The 19977-nt window shown below is 33.3% G+C and overlaps 1 protein-coding gene across 7 annotated transcripts in view; it reads left to right on the top strand.

The window, feature by feature from the left end:
• The window catches only part of LOC138709184 (protein SLC31A2-like), a 152002-nt gene that overhangs the window by 116063 nt on the left and 15962 nt on the right, over positions 1-19977 (top strand). For 6 of the 7 annotated variants that reach the window (XM_069839757.1, XM_069839756.1, XM_069839755.1 and 3 more), the window contains one exon: positions 7496-7713. The exons of the other annotated variant lie outside the window; for it this stretch is intronic. In XM_069839757.1, coding sequence (XP_069695858.1) covers positions 7496-7713 — 218 coding nt within the window. The remainder of the gene's footprint in view (positions 1-7495; positions 7714-19977) is intronic. 7 annotated transcript variants of the gene reach the window in all.

Here is a 19977-nt window from a genome sequence, read left to right as displayed (position 1 = left end):
CATATACAAGGTTTATGCGCGAATTTTCATATGGTATTGAATTGCTACTATGTTAAGAAAAGGCTGTAAAGGACTACTGTCCAAAAATAAAATAAGATTTAAAGCAAAGGACGGATGTTCGATAAAATTTTAAATAAAAAAAATCCTACTAATTAAAAAAAAACGATTTTATAATTTTTCAGCTTGCATTCAAAACATAAAATCATTGTTTTATATTTTAATTCTCTTGTAAATTTAACACAAATATAATCAATAAAAAATACAAAACTATAAATTTCATTTGCTTTTTGTTTTCCCTGAAAACCTCACAATTTTATTGTGACAACTACCTTAATGAAATAAGGTTCGGATATGGGTGGAGTTCGTTGTCATTTTGAATTTAGTCATATAACATTTCCTATTCTGTTGCTAAAGTCTTGTCACTCTGCATGTAAAGCAATGAGTTAAGTTATGGTGACTCACTTTCCTGCTAAGAATCCCCACCATCATATATTGAAGTGTGATTTCCGAATGTAACTTTATCCTTTGTTTATAGTGTGTACTTTTTAATGCATGCTACCTGGGTCTTATGGACACTTCTATTTGGGGGCCAATGGATATTTATGTTACTATGCGGTTTTTTTAAATTACTGGAAGTCCACAAAGGGGAGCTTGAAAGCAGAAGAATAAGGACCCTGCGATAAAAGCAGTTAAAAATAACGACAGAAACTTCATACTGCAGCAATAAAGTACAAGTTTAAAAGATATTCAATAAAAACCAAAATTCTAGAAATTTTAAATATTATGTCTTATTAAATACATACTTTACAGACGTGGTTTTTTAGCCTTTCTTCTATATTTTACTTCTGGAGCATCTCTTATTACTCACCGGCAATAATCAGCAATCATAGTAGTGCTCCATTTACCCTGATATCTTCTTTGTAGAGTAGCAATATCTTGGTGAAAACTTAAGGGCTCAAATAGCCATTGTAGCTGACGGACCGTTTTTAAACCCCACTGTCTATCTATCTTGGTGAAAACATTCCCCGTGTTCACGCCTAATTTTTCCGAGATTGTCGGGAAAGAAGTCCAGGTGGAACTGGAGGAAATGTATTTTAAGAGACATGTTGCACCCCATTCTATTGTATGCCATCAGCAGCATATTGTCCACTATTTCCCTGTAATTTGTTGCTTTGTTGTTTTCAAGAAAATTATATACAACTAACTGGAATGATTCCTAAGCGATTTTCTCCTTGCCTGTTAGAAGTTCATGAAAATGTTCATCAAGCATTAACTTTCTAATTTGTAAACCTATGAAGATTCCCACTTTGATTCTAGAATCACTGAGTCGTTGAAATTTATGAAAGCGGACCTAAAAGCTTCTCCATCTCTATTCATAGTTTTTCGTAAATCCCAGTTTAATACGCAGCGCTGGTAATATTATTTTGGTCTCATCTATCAGTGGCATACAAATAACATTTTTAATGCCTGGTTCTAACTTCTGCCCAAGGAAACACAACTTACATAGTGTATATCTCTTGCACGACTATCCCACTCATATAAAAAACAACAGTATTTTGTGTAACCCTGATGAAGACCTAACATTAATGCAACTACTTTAAAATCTGAACATATAAGGTAATTCAGGGGAAGATGCCAGTTGGGGGAAGACGTAACTTTCTTTGCAGTTCTGTTATGTGTCAGCAATTGACAGCGCGGATCCTCTAGTTTGAAGAGTGTTGACGGGGTGGACACGTAGCATGTGCATTTGTCTTACTTTATCGTCTTTCATCGCCATTCTTTTGGATCTTGTGAAAATATAGTCTGGTGAGTACACATTTTATAATATTTCGTTGCTTATATTTAAGGTTCATAGACTGATGCTATATTTTAAATGGGATATCTGCTACATACGAGTTGTGCATTTTGTTACGCACACTAGACATGCAGCTACGGCAACAACCTTGCGGCAGTAGGCAAGTAAGTGTGAGTGGCGTCTTCCCCCTGTAACTGGGGGAAGACGCAACATGGTTAAGAAATACATTATTTAACCCATAAATTATGTTTTGGGAAGGTTATTATTTGATAATATTTTGCATTATATTATTTTACATGTTCTCTGATACTTTACAAAAGGTATCAATGATTAAAAATGTAATTCACATTTCATTTTTATGCAGACGATGACTTGAGACTGCAAAATAAAAACAGATTGGACATCTTCGTCAAAATAAAATTTAATTCGAGCTGCTGAAGATTTAAAGTATGGACAAAAATCGTTATGGGCTGCAGCGAGGGTGTGTGGCATTCCATACAGAACTCTGAAATGATGAATGGAATCTTCAAACATTACTAAATGTTCACGAGGTCCTTCCACTAGCGGAGCATGTGGCAGTAGACCTACATCAATAGTTGCTTCCACCAGAACGGATAACGGGATTTCAATTCTGGAAACAATCAGCCCTATTCCTAAGTAAGGAAATCTAAATTCTTTGCACGTAAAAAACAAACAGCGTACATCTCAACTACACCACAGAGAAGAGAAACTATGCGGAAAAAGGCCAGAAAAAAATAAACCTTCCCAACCAAGAAAGAGAAAGAGATTTGTAAGTTCTTCTTCTTCTTCTGACGAAATTAGTCACGATGACAGTGGTAATAGTTTTGATGAGGAAGATGATTTTTGTTGTTTGTTCTGGACACTTTTACGCTAAGACAAGTTCCAAGTGTGATTGGATTCAGTGCACCGCATGCAAGAAGTCCTTGCACGAAGATTGGAGTGGTGATAATTTGCAGTGTATGAAATGTGGTGCAGGCTCGTACTAACATTCAGAATTGTGTCCTAATTGATCAATTTTTGCAAAATAATCATGAAACAAGTTTATAATTAAATTCATAGATGTTTCTCTGTAGTTGTAATAAAATACACATAAAATATTCCAATGTTTATTTTATGTATGCCATTTACTATGTTGTTGCATCTTACCCCATACCAAGTGGCATCTTCCCCGTATATATGGGGGAAGATGCCACCCTGACGCGAGTTCTTTTAACATTAAAAATTGTTAACAATATACGCACTTGCAAAGGAACCAATCATTATACAGAGCAAATTATAATTGAAAAATACGATAAATTTGTTTGTATTGGCTTATCACTTCAGGTTTGAGTTGTATAGCCAAGAAATACCTTAGTTGTGGCGTCTTCCCCCGAATTACCTTACAGCACTTGTACTTATCATAATTCAAACAGTTAATTAATAGCTTAATGTTATCATATGTCTCTTTCATGGATACTGAATGTCCGACTGGAATACTTGATAATTTATTGCCATTATGTAGTAATACTGCTTTAAGACTGACTTTGGATGAGTCTATAAAAAGGCGCCACTTGTCAGCAATGTGTTGAATCCCCATGGCATCCATTAGTCCATCAGAATACAAGATTGTTCTGCATAGAAAAAATCTTTCCAAGTGATGCTGACGAACTCGAAATTCGGTAATTTAAAAATGTTTTTCAAGATAATTATTTAAACTGCTTGAATCGTGACCCTAGTAACTCAGCCTTGTTCTTAGGTAGTTCTAAGTCCCCAATGAGATAATAATTTAGTTCATTTTGAGTCATTATTTTAGGAAGGCGTACTTGTATGAAAAATATCTCTCATTAGGTGCTAAATAGGGCATATTAGTAAATTTTGTAATTTTGTGATAACTGATTTATAAATGTGTACATTGTATATTTATATATTTCTTAGTGTTTATCGACATACATATAAATATAAATAATATATAAAATGTAAATAAATATCTTCTCGAGAAAAATCGTGAAATTCGAGCAAAAACGCTATGCAAAATCGAAATGAAAACTAATCCACCAAAATGAAGGTCATTTTCGTTTTTAGGACCCCAAAATTAGTAAGAAATGACTAATTTCATCTCTGATACATTTTATCTGTTGACCAGTGTAATTTGCTTACCTTACCTTACTGCAAGATAGTCCTTCTATTGCCATAAGCTGCTAAAAAGGCATCAATTATTAATTTGCTTATCCTACTGCAAGATGATCCTCTTAATGCCCTGAGCCGCTGCAAAGGCACCTTTTAATTTGCTTATCTTAACTTATTGTAAGATGATCCTCCTATTGTCGTGAGCTGTTGCAAAGGCATCAATTAATTTGCTTACCTTACCATACTGCAAGGTGATACTCCTATTGTCGTGAGCTACTGCAAAGGTATAAATTAATTTGTTTATCTTAACTTATTGTAAGATGATCCTCCTATTGTCGTGAGCTGCTGCAAAGACATCAATTATTAATTTGCTAACTTTACCTTACAGCAAGATGATTCTCCTAGTGTTGTGAGCTGCTGCAAAAGGCTTCAGTTAATTTGCTTTCCTTACTGCAAGATGATTCTCCTATTGTCGTGAGCTACTGCAAAGCTATGAATTAATTTGTTTACCTTAACTTATTGTAAGATGATCCTCCTATTGCAAAGATATGAATTAATTTGTTTACCTTAAATTATTGTAAGATGATCCTCCTATTGTCGAGAGCTGCTGCAAAGGCATCAATTGTTAATTTGCTAACCTTACCTTACTGCAAGATGATTCTCCTATTGTTGTGAGCTGCTGCAAAGGCTTCAGTTAATTTGCTTTCCTTACTGCAAGATGATTCTCTTATTGTCGTGAGCTACTGCAAAGCTATGAATTAATTTGTTTACCTCAACTTATTATAAGATAACCTCCTATTGTCGTGAGCTACTGCAAAGGTATGAATTAATTTGTTTACCTTAACTTATTGTAAGATGATCCTCCTATTGTGAGCTGCTGTAAAGGCATCAATTATTAATTTGCTAACCTTACCTTACTGCAAGATGATTCTCCTATTGTTTTGAGCTGCTGCAAAGGCTTCAGTTAATTTGCCTTCCTTACTGCAAGATGATTCTTCTATTGTCGTGAACTACTGCAAAGCTATGAATTAATTTGTTCACCTTAACTTATTGTAAGATGATCCTCCTATTGTCGTGAGCTGCTGCAAAGGCATCAGTTATTAATTTGCTAACCTTACCTTACTGCAAAATTATGCTCCTAGTGTTGTGAGCTGCTATAAAAGCATAATGTAATTTGGTTATCTTATCTTACTGCAAGATGATCCTCCTATTGTCGTGAGATGCTGCAAAGGCATCATTTAATTTTATAATCTCAAAGACATGTTTTTCGATAAGTCAAGTAGCTGTATATCTTAACAATGAATGGTAATCAGTCACTGAACTTAATTTTTATTAATGTAACAAATTAATTATGATGTCATTGAATACAATCCAACTAACCTTTTCGACCACAGGCGGTCGTCTTCAGGTTTGAAATAATTACATAGTGAACACATTAGATTTGTTATATGATAACATATTGGTGTTAGGTTGCATTTAAGTTACCCTTTTTTACATAAAAATTCTCAAGTGAAACTCACTGTCAATGTAACTATTCTAACATTGTAAAGTAGTTAAGATCATGAAAAACATTTTTAAGATATTTTAACATCAGTAAAGATGATTTTGTCCAAATTATGCCAATATAAGATAATGGTTAAATGGGGTGACTGTATTACGTCCTGCATGTGTTGATAAGTGTAATAATGTGTTGCTGTCATATACATTTTACAGTTACATTGTCATGTTTAGTTGGAGATTGTAGCATTAAAACATAAAAACACTAAATTAAGTAATATTTAAGTGAGACTATATATAATGATATATCAATTACATATTACAGAAAGTAATGGTTGAAGTGAAGTCATTATAGTACAGTATATCCAATCATGATGTTTGGTAATTGAATTCATATTAAGAAGTGTATGTAGGTTCTTAATCATTCCAGGTTCGTGAGTATTGAAACCAGGTTAAGTTGTGTTGTGGAACGTCTCTACCGAGTGATTTGATGATGCTGAAAAACTGTTTAATTATGCTGATTTATTGTAGTTTATGTTTTGGTAGCATATTGAATGCAGACAAAACTATTATTTTGTATGTAAACCTGCTCCAAATGGTTTAGGAACGAAGATATCTAGCATTGAAAGGGACGGAGGAATGAGGGAGGGAGATAGAAAGAAGAAGGGGAGGGTGAGGATTGTGAGGAGAGAGAGAGAGAGGGAGGGGGGAGGGAGGGGGAGGGGGGAGAGAGAGAGAGAGATTGATTTTTTTTTTTTTACCTACACGGCAGTGAGCATTGTACTCTCCTCTAATGTCTGTCTGTCTTATTTTTCTTCTTCTGCTGGTATTGTGAAATCGATCTCAACATCTCTGTTTCGAGTATTTCCCTTTCTGACATGAAATCCAGTCCAAAATTTGTTCTGATAGTCTTTTTACATCCATCCAGCGAACATGTTTGTGTTTTTTCTGTTGTTTAGTTCCTGGCATTGTTAACTATAATTTTTCCTATCATTACATATTTTTTCTCTTGATGCTATTCTTGCTGTTCTAACGATATTTTTACTGCAGTTGGTTTATTTTCGTTTCTGATTTTTATATTCCATGAGTAATATTTTTAACTTTGATATTTCATTATATGTGATTCTTCTCTTGGCAGTGGTTTTGTCCCACAAATTCAATTTAATGTTAATTATCGCTTTTAAGTTGGTTGTTTTGTTTATTGCACATTACAGGTTCCATTTCCAAATACTTCCATTCATTGCAATGTTTTATGATGTTTGGTTCTCTAATTATCTAATACTAGTCCTCACTAGGCCCTGTTACTCACATTCTAAATCATGTGTCGTCGTTGTTCCTGCAATAACTCCTATGTGTAAAATATAAAATCTTTCAGTAGGAAGGAAAAACACATTTATTCATCCTATGGCAGCCATACATAGACTGTGAATTCTTACATTTTCGAAACAAAGAAATATAATTAAATATAGGAGGTTTTATTATTTGCTGCATCAATATTTAAGTTATTTAATAGAGCAAAAATCTGAAAATCGATAAATGTCACATAGGAGTTATTGCAGGAACAACGACTGTTTGATTATATTAAATTGTTTTATTTATTTATTTATTTATCTCTGCATTCATTTATTCATTTATTTATTCATTTTCATCAGGTTTCACGATGTCCTGGGACATTTTCCAATACTCAATTTTCTGCATTCTATAACCTTTCTCCATTATTCTCTGTTTTTCCATTCCCAATGTTTCAATCTCATTAAATTATACTACACTGTTATTAAATTAAGTTCATTTACAGATTAATGCTGACACTTTTTTTTAAAAAACATAAAATTACTTAGTCACAAGTTAAAAAGTGTTAAAATTTAAAAAAAGGAATATACCTTCGACAGACAGCCTGTTTCGATGTGATGTTACGTCTTCATCAGTGTCTCTTGAACTACTCTGTCTGTCGAAGGTATATACCTTTTTTAAAATTTTAACACTTTTTAATGTGTGACTAAGTAATTTTATGTTTTTAAGAAACAAAGTGTTAACGTGAACTTTAATCAATGACTTTTTTTTTTGTCATATTTTCAGACTGTTAATTCTTGCTCGTGAGACTGGATGGTATGTTATACAGATTGTGATGTCTTACATACTTATGTTGTGTGTTATGACATACAATGGATATTTCACTGTCGCAGTGTCTATAGGAGCTGGAATAGGCTATTTAATATTTGGTATGGTATTGATAGAAATTGGTTTGAAAACTGGTGGTATACGTCATCCAAAACGACTATGTCCTGCATGTCTAGGTAAGTCTTCTATTGTTGAATTCGGGTACAACTTATGGTTACTATAGGTAAATGTTTCTCATTATCATCATATCATGATCATGATCGTCATCATCATTATCATCATCATCCTCCTCCTCCTCCTCCTCATCCTCATCATTACAATCATCACTTCCACCACCATCATCATCTGTGTGGGCTTATCATCTTTCCAAATTTAAGAGAATTCGTCTTCGCATCTAATTTAAGGGAGTCGGACATGTAGATGTTCTCTGGGTTTATAATTGAGCATTTTTTTTTTTCGTTGAGAAGGAGTGTTTCTATTGCCATTCTTAAAATGTGTACAGTAGTCTTAATTTTTTTTTTCTTTTTATAAAATTAAATATATTCAATTCTGTTCGTATATCTGCCGTGGAACTTATGAAAAAGGGAGGCAAATATTTATTTTTATTTTTGTAGGTAATTTTATGATGCTTTATCAACATCTTAGGTTATTTAGCTTCTGAATGAGATGAAGGTGATAATGCCAGTGAAATGAGTCCGGGATCCAACACCGAAAGTTTGCCAGCATTTGCTCATATTGGGTTGAGGGAAAACCCTGGAAAAAACCTCAACCAGGTAACTTGCCCCGACCGGGAATCGAACCCGGGCCACATGGTTTTGCTGCTAGATGCGCTAACCGTTATTCCACAGGTGTGGACGGAAGGCAAATATATGTGGATGGAAATATGTTTTGTTGAAGACAATATGGTAGGAGAAGGAAATGCCAAAAGAATAAAGCACTGGATCTGATTCATGGAAGAACGAAATAATTGAGTGACAAAAGTCTTGTGATATATCTTACAACTTACAAATGGCTTTTAAGGAAATCGCAGGTTCATTGCTGCCCTCACATAAGCCCACCATCAGGCCCTATCCTGTGCAAGCATAGGCGGAGTTTTTGAACCCTTTGTCTGAACCCTTTTTTTAATTAACATTAGAAAATCTTTTTTTAATTAACATTAGAAAATATTGAATTCAAAAGATCATATTTGCTTTTGTTTATAATTAAGTTTCTGTGCTGAAATTGGCGAATTAATGTCTTCAGATCATGTGTCTGGATTATAATATTTATTTTAAATTTCTGAATGTATGAGAATTTCTATACCTCATTTGAGGAATGGAAGCACTGTAATGTTCCTTTTGTAACAGTCTATGTTAGAAGTCCACAGGTGTTCAGGCTGCCACTTGGAGACGTATGAATAACATACTGCACAACAATGCAGAAAAAAGAAAAGTGATCCCAGTATAATGTTTAAACTTAAGGACGAGATTAAATAAAATAATTAGAATTTACATTTCATATGATATCATCAGGAAAGTAAGCTTCATATAAGAAAGTTTCTGTTAGCATGTTTCTTATAGTGTTACATCCATATCCGTGATGTTTCGGACCGAGTTGTTGAACTGTAGGTCAACTATAAATTATAATCTATACTAATAATAAATCTGTAGCCGAAATTTTTCTGGTAATTTTCGATTTTCCAAAAATAATTGGTCCTAACATATATAATTAACCACCCTGAAACCGAAAATCGCTTTTTTGAAATTTTTGTTTGTATGTCTGTCTGTCTGTCTGTCTGTCTGTATGTTTGTTACCTTTTCACGCGATAATGGATGAACGGATTTCGATGAAAATTGGAATATAAATTAAGTTCGTTGTAACTTAGATTTTAGGCTGTATGGCATTGAAAATACATTATTTAAAAGGGGGGTTATAAGGGGGCCTGAATTAAATAAATCGAAATATCTCTCTTATTATTGATTTTTGTGAAAAATGTTACATAACAAAAGTTTCTTTAAAAATTATTTGCGATAAGTTTTATTCCTTGAAAAATTTTGATAGGACTGATATTTAATGAGATAAATGAGTTTTAAAATTACAATAACTGCCATCTAAGGCCGTGTAATGAATTAAAAAACAAATGACTTCGTTTATAAGGGGCCTTGGACAGCAACAATCGAAAGCTATGAAAGATAGCCTACAGAGAATGTTTCTGTGTTTGTATGAAGTAATATCGGAAGCTAAATTAACCGATTTGTATAATTAATTATTATTTCACCATTGGAAAGTGTAGTTTCTCTAGATGGACATAATGCTATAATGTTATTACAGTAACTTCTGATATAATAATCTAAATGATGTCAATCTTCATTAAACTATGGTTGCATGTAATAAAAATTAATAAACATGTTAAAGGAATTGTCATTGCAGCAAATGAGTGTCTCTGGACCAAAATGATCGCATTTTAATTATTTGGATGCAATTTAAATTAAGTAACATATTAAACGATTTATCCTTCTATCAAACATGAATGTTCCCTGGATCAAATGTCCTATTTTAATTATGTAATTACTTTATATTTATTTCTAATGGGTGCAGCGGAGCGCACGGGTACGGCTAGTAGGGCATAACTTAAAACAATCTTCCTCTTTTTATCTCTCATAAAGAAACATATGCATGCATCATTAAAACTACATAACAGTGCTAACAGAAACTTTTTTATATCAAGCTTACCTTCCTGAAGATATCATAATTATGAAATGTAAACTCTATTTTATTTAATCTCGTCTTTAAGTTTACACACCGGAATCACTTTTCTTTTTTTTTCTGCATTGTTTTGCAGTATGTTATTCACAGTTCTCCAAGTGGCAGCCTTTACACTTCTAACACTTGAGTACAGGCTGTTACAAAAGAAACATTTCAGTGCTTCCATTCCTCAAATGAGGTATAGGAATTCTTATACATTCAGAAATTTAAAATAAATAGCCTATTATAGTCCAGACACATGATCTGAAGACATTAATTCATAAATTTAAGCACAGAAACTTAATAATAAACAAAAGCAAAATATATCTTTTGAATTCAGTATTTTCTAACATTCAGACAAGTTTGGGGGGGGGGCAGTGCCCCCCATGCCCTCCCCCCATAAGTCCGCCTATTGTGGAAGGAATTAGCTGCTGGATGCCATGGGCTAGTTTCACCAAACTAGATTAATAATGAATGAATGGATTTATTGCAATATGATTGGACAAATAGATACCCAGTGGTAACGTTGGTACAATACAAAATTGAACAGACACATTTTACACAAAAAATAAAAATATAAAACACAATACAAAGAACATAACAAGATACAAATATAAATTAGAAATGATAAATTTAAATTATGCTGACAAGAGTATGGGAACAATTTCATCACTGCATCGAGCCGAGCCATGTCATATGGAGTAGACAACCATTCATTCATATACTATTCTTTTTAAAAATATACCTTTGAATTTCCTCTTGCCTGTTTTTACCTCATGTGTAATAAGTTAAAAATGCAAATGCATTATTGGTAGACATATGTTACCGTTCTTGTGATTGGAATGGCATCTGAGAAGACCTAATCAATAAACAAACTCCTATATTTCCTTAAATATAGTGTACAATAAGCAGGAAAAACTTACTGTAAAACTGCAAATCAGTCATACACAAGTGACACTTTCTTTCTAATATCAAACGTCACAACCACTGCCTTTGTAATAGTAATTTACTCATGTATGCATTATCTAATGCCTCGGCTATTAACTATGTACACACTATACCATATTTATTCGGCTATAAGACCTCACCCGCCACTTTTTTTCTCTAATTTTACTTCTAAAATTGGTAGAGGGACTTCATAGGCGAGCTTCATAATATTAGTTGGTTTAGAAGGCAATTAAAAGTTCGCTATTTTATTTTTAATATAGATACGATATTTATAATTAAAACGAAGTTATTACAAAATTTTATATTTTGACTTTCAAAAAGTAAGATAGTACTGTAAGTGATGGAATCTTATAGTCGAGTAAATACGGTATTACAAAAGCAGTAACATAACACAGTGCGAACACAATGACATGTAAAACGTTTGTTCCATTTAAAACTAAACTGAACCTTATTCTCTATTGCTGTTGACGTAACAGTCTTATTGGCGATTATTAGTATTTGAATATTATTATGGAATAAACTTGTTAGATTATTTACTCTTCCAAGCAAACACAACGCAGAACTACACGCATTGTTTTCACCTGACATAATTAGGAACATTAAATCCAGACGTTTGAGATGGGCAGGGCATGTAGCACGTATGGGCGAATCCAGAAATGCATATAGAGTGTTAGTTGGGAGACCAGAGGGAAAAAGACCTTTAGGGAGGCCGAGACGTAGATTAGAGGATAATATTAAAATGGATTTGAGGGAGGTGGGATATGATGATAGGGACTGTATTAATCTTGCATAGGATAGGGACTGATGGCGGACTTATGTGAGGGCGGCAATGAACCTGCGGGTTCCTTAAAAGCCATTTGTAAATAAGTAACAAGCAAACATTCTCATGAGGGCAGATAAAAACGTTATTTTTTTTCTTCCACCATGTTAATAATGTCAAAATAAGTGCTTGTAGAAATTTTGTCACTTGAGTGCAATTATGAGGGCCCTAAAAATGAGTTTCTCTGGGGCCATTTACAGAAAGAAAACTCAATTTCATTGGAAAAATTTATTGGAACAGATACGACAACTCTTGGGCTATTTTTCAACATATTCCCTACTGAAATTGAGACATTTGTCATACCATGGGATCGACAAAGATGCAGATAGCTGTCACACACTGGTTCTGTTTCCAGGCAGCAGACTTCTATGACACAGGGATACAAAAGTTGATTCCATGGTATGAAAAAGTCTCAATTTCGGTGGGGAATATGTTGAAAAATATCTCAACAATTGCTGTATCTGTTCCAATAAATCTTTCCATGAGATTGTGTTTTCTTTATGCAAATGGCCCCAGGGAAGCTTATTTTTATGGCATTCGTAATTGTGCTCGAGTGGCCAAAATTTGTATAAGCACTTGTTTTGACATTATTAACATGGTGGAAGAAAAAAAAAACTTTTTTATCTGCCCCCATGAGAATGTATGCTTGTTAGTTCTGAAGTATATGATATAATTTAAAAATATTTCGCATTAATATCTTAATTTCAATATTTTTAAGCATTACATACGGTAGTTTGTGTAAAGTATCATAATGGGGTTGTAGTAAGTAAATCCAAAGTCTCCTGTTAGATGTTGGTTGATTCGTTGGTTGGTATCTAATGTTGAATAGTTGACAGTAATATCGTTCGCTGTCTTGCACTCCAATATTTAGCAGGAAGACTGGAAAATTGAGTAAAAGTTGCACAGTGAAAATGATGATCTTGATCCTTATCTTCGTTAGGATTACAGAAAGGGCATGTAGTAGATTCTGCAATAACAATTCTGTGTAAATTTTTATTGAGACAATCATGGCCTGCAAGTAATCTGAATGTTGTCACCACTGATTTTCGTGTGAGTCAATTTTTAAATTATGTGTACGGCATAATATCGTCCATTTTATTAAAATTTGATTTAAAAGCATACCGGTAGTGATTTTATTATTAAATTGTTGTATTCTGATCTTATTATTATTTTAAGAGAGTGGTAAGACACAGCAATTGGAATAATTTTGCTGCCTTTCTTGGTCACAAGAAATCAGCTGCCTCATTATCTCCCACTCATAACATGCAGACATCCTAGTAATTGTTCACTTAATTTGACCAGTTTTCTTAAAATTTTACGACACTCCAGAATACTGAAGTTTTTTGCTGTTACATCCTATGCTATAATAAGAATGACTGCTTTTGATTATGGTAATACCATTGCCTTCTCAAATTTATCAATATGATACAGGAAATTTTGTAAGTTTGAAAGAATAGCTAAAATTTAATGTTAAAATTAATCCTCTGTAAAAGGAAAAAAAGGAAACATATTGCATCAGCACTGGTATCTCCATGATTTGGTAAACAAGTTCCATCTCTAAAAATATGTTGATACTCACTGACAGGACAATTTAAATTTATAATTTCTAATAGTAACGATTTTAAAATGTCTGGAGTAGTATGAGGTTTCGTAACATTTTCTGTTAATGTTATATATTATTCAGTACCAAATAAATTTAGGGGATTTTGTTTTATTAGTTGAGTTTCCTTTAATTCAGGAAGTTATAATTTGTGTTTGATGTCTCGAACTGATATCCTTCAAAACTTTAAATAAATCTTAAATTTGTTTAAACCGTAGTAATTAATAATTACTCCAAGGTTAGAAAGCTCTGTTGGGTTTTTAAGTACACCTCTGACCTCTGATTTTCTTTTGTCCCAATTGCTGCTTCTTCAGTTTCAAAATTTATATTTGGATTACATTGTATGGCTGCGTGTTGGTAGACTACTTTGCCGAAAAAGGATTTCATTATCTAAGGGTGTACCGTGAGGAGGTGAGTCTACCACTACACTCTGTTCTAGAAATATCTATGACTGATATTGGAAAGCACGTGCAAAACTCCCTTCTTAATACTTTTACTTAGGCTTATTACTGTTATTATTTCAAACTTTGTTCGTTTACACGTTGTATGTATTGGATGAGTTTTGTGAAAAGGTCCAGGTTTTCATTTGAAAAGTTATGGACAGTTTTAAATCTTTTTAAAACCACAAGATGTGCCGATCGAATGACGTTCTTTGAAACTGAACGTGCTTCGTGTGATATATCGCAAATATGTCACTGCTCTGGTAATGCCAACATGAAAATGTTAATAATACAGATTTATCGCTGGCTTGAGAGGCATTGTACATTGTCTTTTTGACTGGAGTGGAAGTAAGTTGTTTAGTCTACATGCTGTTCTGGATTGAGTGATGAGTCGAGTTATTGTGAATCAGAGTTTTTTTATACCTTAGCCTAGCGTTTTTCAACCTTTTACAACATGTAGCACACTAAATTTGTAAAATTTGAAATCTCATGGCACACTCATGTAATGTAAGTTAAAGGTGTGGTTCCTAACTAGAGAGGAACTATTTTCATAAAAGCAAGTAAAATAAATAAAGAATTATTATGATTATTATTATTATTATTATTATTATTATTATTATTATTATTATTATCATTATTAAAATACGACATTTTTAAAGGTTGGCATGATATTCTAACTTTACTCAAATACTATGATACTGTCATTTCCCATAACTATGGTCCTGGAACACAACTATGGTCCATGATACAACTATTCAAAGAACATTGTAGAAGTAACATAGACTGTTCGTAGATAGCTGCACTGACTTGACTTCAAACTATAGTAAAGCAAAAATTTAGATAAATGAGGTACAACGTTATGGAGTACAAAATTTGAATGGTTATATCGTGGACCATAGTTGTGTCCCAGGACAATAGTTATGGGAAATGACGGTATTTGCTTTACTGATCTGACAGACTGACAAGCTATCTTTTCTGCTGTTCTGACATACAGTGTGTGTTTACTGAGTGTTGACTTGTACCATGTTCGCTGAAAGTTCACTCTTATGGACTCACTTTTTTTATTACTCCTTTCACTTTTATTTTTCCAATATTTGCTACGACAGTCTTTACTACTTTAATTTTTCGTAGCACACCAGTGAATCATTTGTGGTACACCAGTTCAAAATGACTGCTGTAGTAGTTGGTTCGAAATTCACAAGTATGGAAAAAGAGAAATCTAAATTTACGGATGAAATGAAAAGTTTAGTTGTCTTCGAAACGAACAGAATGATTTTGTAATTTCAAATGATGTAGATACTGATGATGTTAAGTATTTTGATGATTTTGTCTTCTTCAGAGATATGTGAAACAAATTGAACTAATTCCAAGTTCTCCTCTGCGCTCTCTTTCGCTAAAAATCACCCTTAGCTCTTAAAGTTAGTTCAGTTTTGTTTTTCAGTTCCAGCACACAATGGGAATGTTGAGAGAGTGTTTTCTTTCATACAAAACCAATGAATAAAGGAATGGACTATAATGATATCAGAATCTGTGAAGGGTATTCTTACAATACAGTACAACTTTAAAAACATGACTTGTGAACAGTTTCATTCATATATTAAGATGTGCCCAGGCCTTTTAAAAAGAATTAATTGCATTGAGAAGTATTCATGGGCGCAGTGAATGACTGAATTAAAATGAAAAGTATTTTTATGTGGTTACACTTCGATATTAAAAGTGCATGACATATTTAGGCCTTTTATTATTGATTTTAGTAAGTAAATATTAAAACAAATTTTTATGGATGTCTCTTTTTACATCACACAATATGGTAACCCTGTGAAATCCCATTTACCTAGTTCAAATGGGACCAGACATGATCCAGATGACCAAAAATATGATAATCCGGAAAACTCATTGATGACGTAAAAAAGACAATTTGCATACATGCTATTGCACTTCAAAATACAACATTACTTAGTTAAATACAGTACAAGATAAATGACCTATATCTAGGGAATGGAATATTTCGCGACCACGAATTTCGCGAATTTTAGAAAAAAAATATTTCTCAACATCTAATTACAGTAAATATACATCCTTCAATCCATTTATGCCTGATTTGAACTCGCGAAACATTGCGAAATCTGTATCAAATCGCGAATTTCTTATGTTTTTGCGAAAATGACGCGATTTTTTAAGCAATTAGCGAATGTACTCGAATTTTCAAATTTTATTTTATTTTTTGTGCTACAATCGATAATCAATAACCGTAGCATAGATAAGGTCGATATTTATGGTCGCTAGTATTGCATATTTGATAGTACTGAATCTGTTTTAGTTCAAATACCTGGTCTGAACACACTCCTGACGTCATTTCCGATGTACGTAGTGACATGCGAGAATTGTATCATAACTGCTTCCCACAAGCGTTGTTAGCCTGCTGCATGCATCCTTTGTTCATATTATTTTGGAGCATGTTGCGTGTGCGTGTTTTACTTGTTTATAGTTTTACGCATAGGCAAAAGAACGTTATTGTGTCCCTGTGCAAGTAAGGTTACAAGAATGCCTAATAATAAAATATCTGCAAAGAACAGAGCTTTCCAGTATAAAAAGCCTGGATTTTATTGCATAGACAAAAGTACAATGAATTACAAATTGCATAATTTTATTCTGCTCCTGCAAATAGAGTAACTATGGCGCATTTCTGAGACATTATTCATATCATGAAGACACATTTTCTCATTGGAGGTGACTTTAACAGTAAACATCCTAGACGGGAAAGTAACACGAACAATCCTAGAGGTAAATTACTCCACGATGTAATTTATCAATTTACTCTGCAAGCTATTTACCCGAATGAATCTACACATTACCCTCAAGATGGAAGCACTCCAGACTTGTTAGATTTTTTCCTGGTAAAAAATCTTGCCGATTTGTGTTCAGAGGCTTCTGTATTACATGAATTAAGTTCAGATCATCTTCCAGTAATGATTCATTTGTCTATAAATAATTTAGATGCTCCTCTACATCCTACACTGATGAAATTTCCATTTAACTGGCAGCTATACAGTTCAACACTAGAAGCAATTACTGAAACACAAATACCTCTCAAGACTCCCAAGGATATAGACATTGCTGTGTCTACGTTAACCAGGAATATTCAGTTTGCAATGAATGTCGCCTGCAGCCATTCCCAGAATTATAAAAACAAAAATAGAGTTCCATTTACACCACATATAAAACAACTTTATCTCATTAAAAAGCAATGTAAATTACTTTGGGAACAGACAAAATACCCTCCATACAAAACCAAAATAAACGCTGCCTCCAGAGAACTCAGCAAAGCTTTAAGAAACCAACATCAGGCTGCAATGGAGACTAAATTAAAATCTTTAATTGCTGAAGAGGGAACATTATGGCAAAGAACAAAGTTTACCATTAAACATACTGACAGTAGGATTCCTCTACTTAAAGTCGGGAATGAATGGTTTTCAACACCTGAACAAAAAGTAAAAGTTTTCTCTGAACAGTAATATCAACAGTTTCAACCCAATCCCAGCCTTGACCCAGATTTCACTCATCAAATTCATGAAAGTTTAACACAATCTCTTCAAATATCTTACTTTGGAAATTTTTTTACACCAGGACAAGTCAGAAATAAAATTGAAAGATCTCCAAAGAAGAAAGCTCCTGGCCATGATCTTATTGTTCAACCTCTCCTTAAAAAATTTTCTAGAAAACCATTCGTTCTTCTTATACAAATCTACAATGCAGTTCTACATTTAACACATTTCCCTTGACAATGGAAGCATGCCATAGTGGTATGATCCCCAAGCCTGATAAAGACAAAAACAACCCTTCAAATTACCACCCAATCAGTCTGCTGCCATTACTATAAAAAATATTTGAAAAACTACTTATACCTCATTTCTTAGAACAACTTCAAGGGACTATTCCTTCAACGCAGTTTGGATTTAAAGCAAAACACTCTTGTCCACAACTACTTCATCGGATCACAGATACTATTTTAGATACATATGAGGAAAAGACGGTGTGCTTGGGTCTCTTCCTAGACACAGAAAAGGCATTTGATAAAGTATGGCATGAAGGCTTGCTCTCAAAGCTTAAAAATCATGTATCAGATACCTATTATTTGATAATCAAGTCATACCTTTCACAACGTACATTCTCTGTTAAATACGAATCTGCTCAGTCAAAATAAAATATTGTTCAATCTGGAGTACCTCAGGGTAGTATTTTGGGACCGCTGCTTTATATTCTATATACATCGGATTTTCCAACTCAAGATCACTTAACAATAGCCCATTTTGCTGATGATGTTGCCATCCTTAGTAAAGATACTAAGCAGCAGAACTACTGAACATTTTTTGTGAAAAAATTTCCACATGGTGTAAGCAATGGCGAGTAATTATGAATCCTCAAAAATCAAATTTACTCAGATTTATTTATAAGAGAAACACTGTAAATTATCCAGTAACATTATGTGGTTCAGTAGTACCAATAGCTCAATCTGTCAGATATCTTGGATTAATCTTAGATAGCAACCTTACTTGGCATAACCACATATCAGCTATTGTTAAAAGAATTAGACACAGAATCTACCTGCTAAAACACATTATTCAAGACAAATCTCCATTGCCTCTAGACTACAAGAGACTTATCTATATTTCAATTGTGCGCTCTGTGTGGCAATATGGATGTTCAATTTGGGGATCTGCTTCTGCATTACAAACAAGAAGAATACAGATCATGCAAAATCGCTATTTGAGGCTGATGTCTGGTGCACCTTGGTATATTAGCAACAAGAACCTGCATGATGATCTCTGTATTCCTGAGGTGATGGAGGTCCTAAGACTGTACAACTCCTTCCTAAACCACATTAATCTGCTACTTCGAATAATTGTCACTAATCCACCACAAGATCCAGCACATAGAAGTCTAAAAAGAAAATGGCATAGTGATATGAAGTTATAGGGTACTTTTGGGATTGCAATAGGGTAGCCATAAACAAGTATCAAGTTATTTTATTTTATTTATTTATTTATTTATTTTTTTCCTTCCGTTGTTCCTGTTATTCCGAACTGCAACGTATTTATTTATGTACAGTAAAGTTTACTTAATTAAAAAAAAAAAAAACAAAAATAAAAGTACAGTCATGTGTAAATTTTGTAATTGTCAAGACTCGTGGGAAAGAAGAGATATTGTTGAGAAACATTTGAAGTCTGCAAAACATGTATCGGCAATTAATTTTTGCAAGGAAGACGAACAATCTCATGTGCAGACTTATATTGCCACTTGTTTTAGCAGTGTGCAAACCAAAAACAAAACGCGAATATCTGGGATAATGTGTTGCAGAGACCTTAATAAAAGCGAACATATCAATTTCCAAGCTGGAAAACGAACATGTGAAGTCATTTTTGAATGAATTTGTACAAGGTAAGATTATGTATAATTTTCTTTACTTTAATTTCGTTGTTCGACAATGGCTCACAAAATTTCCTGTTTATTTTGAAAATACCGAAAAATTCAATTGAAAACACCGATTTTCCCATTTGATAATCCCACATTTTGCACTTTGAACTCAACAAAAAATCTTAATTTCTACCAGTATCTATGTATATTGAACTGTAATCAGTCAATCTTCTTAATGTGTCCAGCTGTTTGCTGACAACATAAAATCCACTATAGTCTATTCAGTATTGAACTGTAAAAAATATATACAATGTAAGTTTCGTTTCTATTTGGATATTGTATATCATTTGATTTATGTAGGCCTACCTACATAAAAATGTCTGAGTTTCTTTTGTTTCAACTTAGCGTAGTGTTTGAATGCTTTAGTGCATATTTTATACGTCATGAAACATACATGTCTATGTTTCATAGACAAGCATAATAAAGTAGTCAA

The sequence above is a fragment of the Periplaneta americana genome, chromosome 11 (assembly GCF_040183065.1).
Source record: "Periplaneta americana isolate PAMFEO1 chromosome 11, P.americana_PAMFEO1_priV1, whole genome shotgun sequence".
NCBI lineage: Eukaryota > Metazoa > Arthropoda > Insecta > Blattodea > Blattidae > Periplaneta > Periplaneta americana.
Note: the sequence above shows the minus strand (reverse complement) of the source record. Positions and strands in the feature narration are given on the sequence as shown.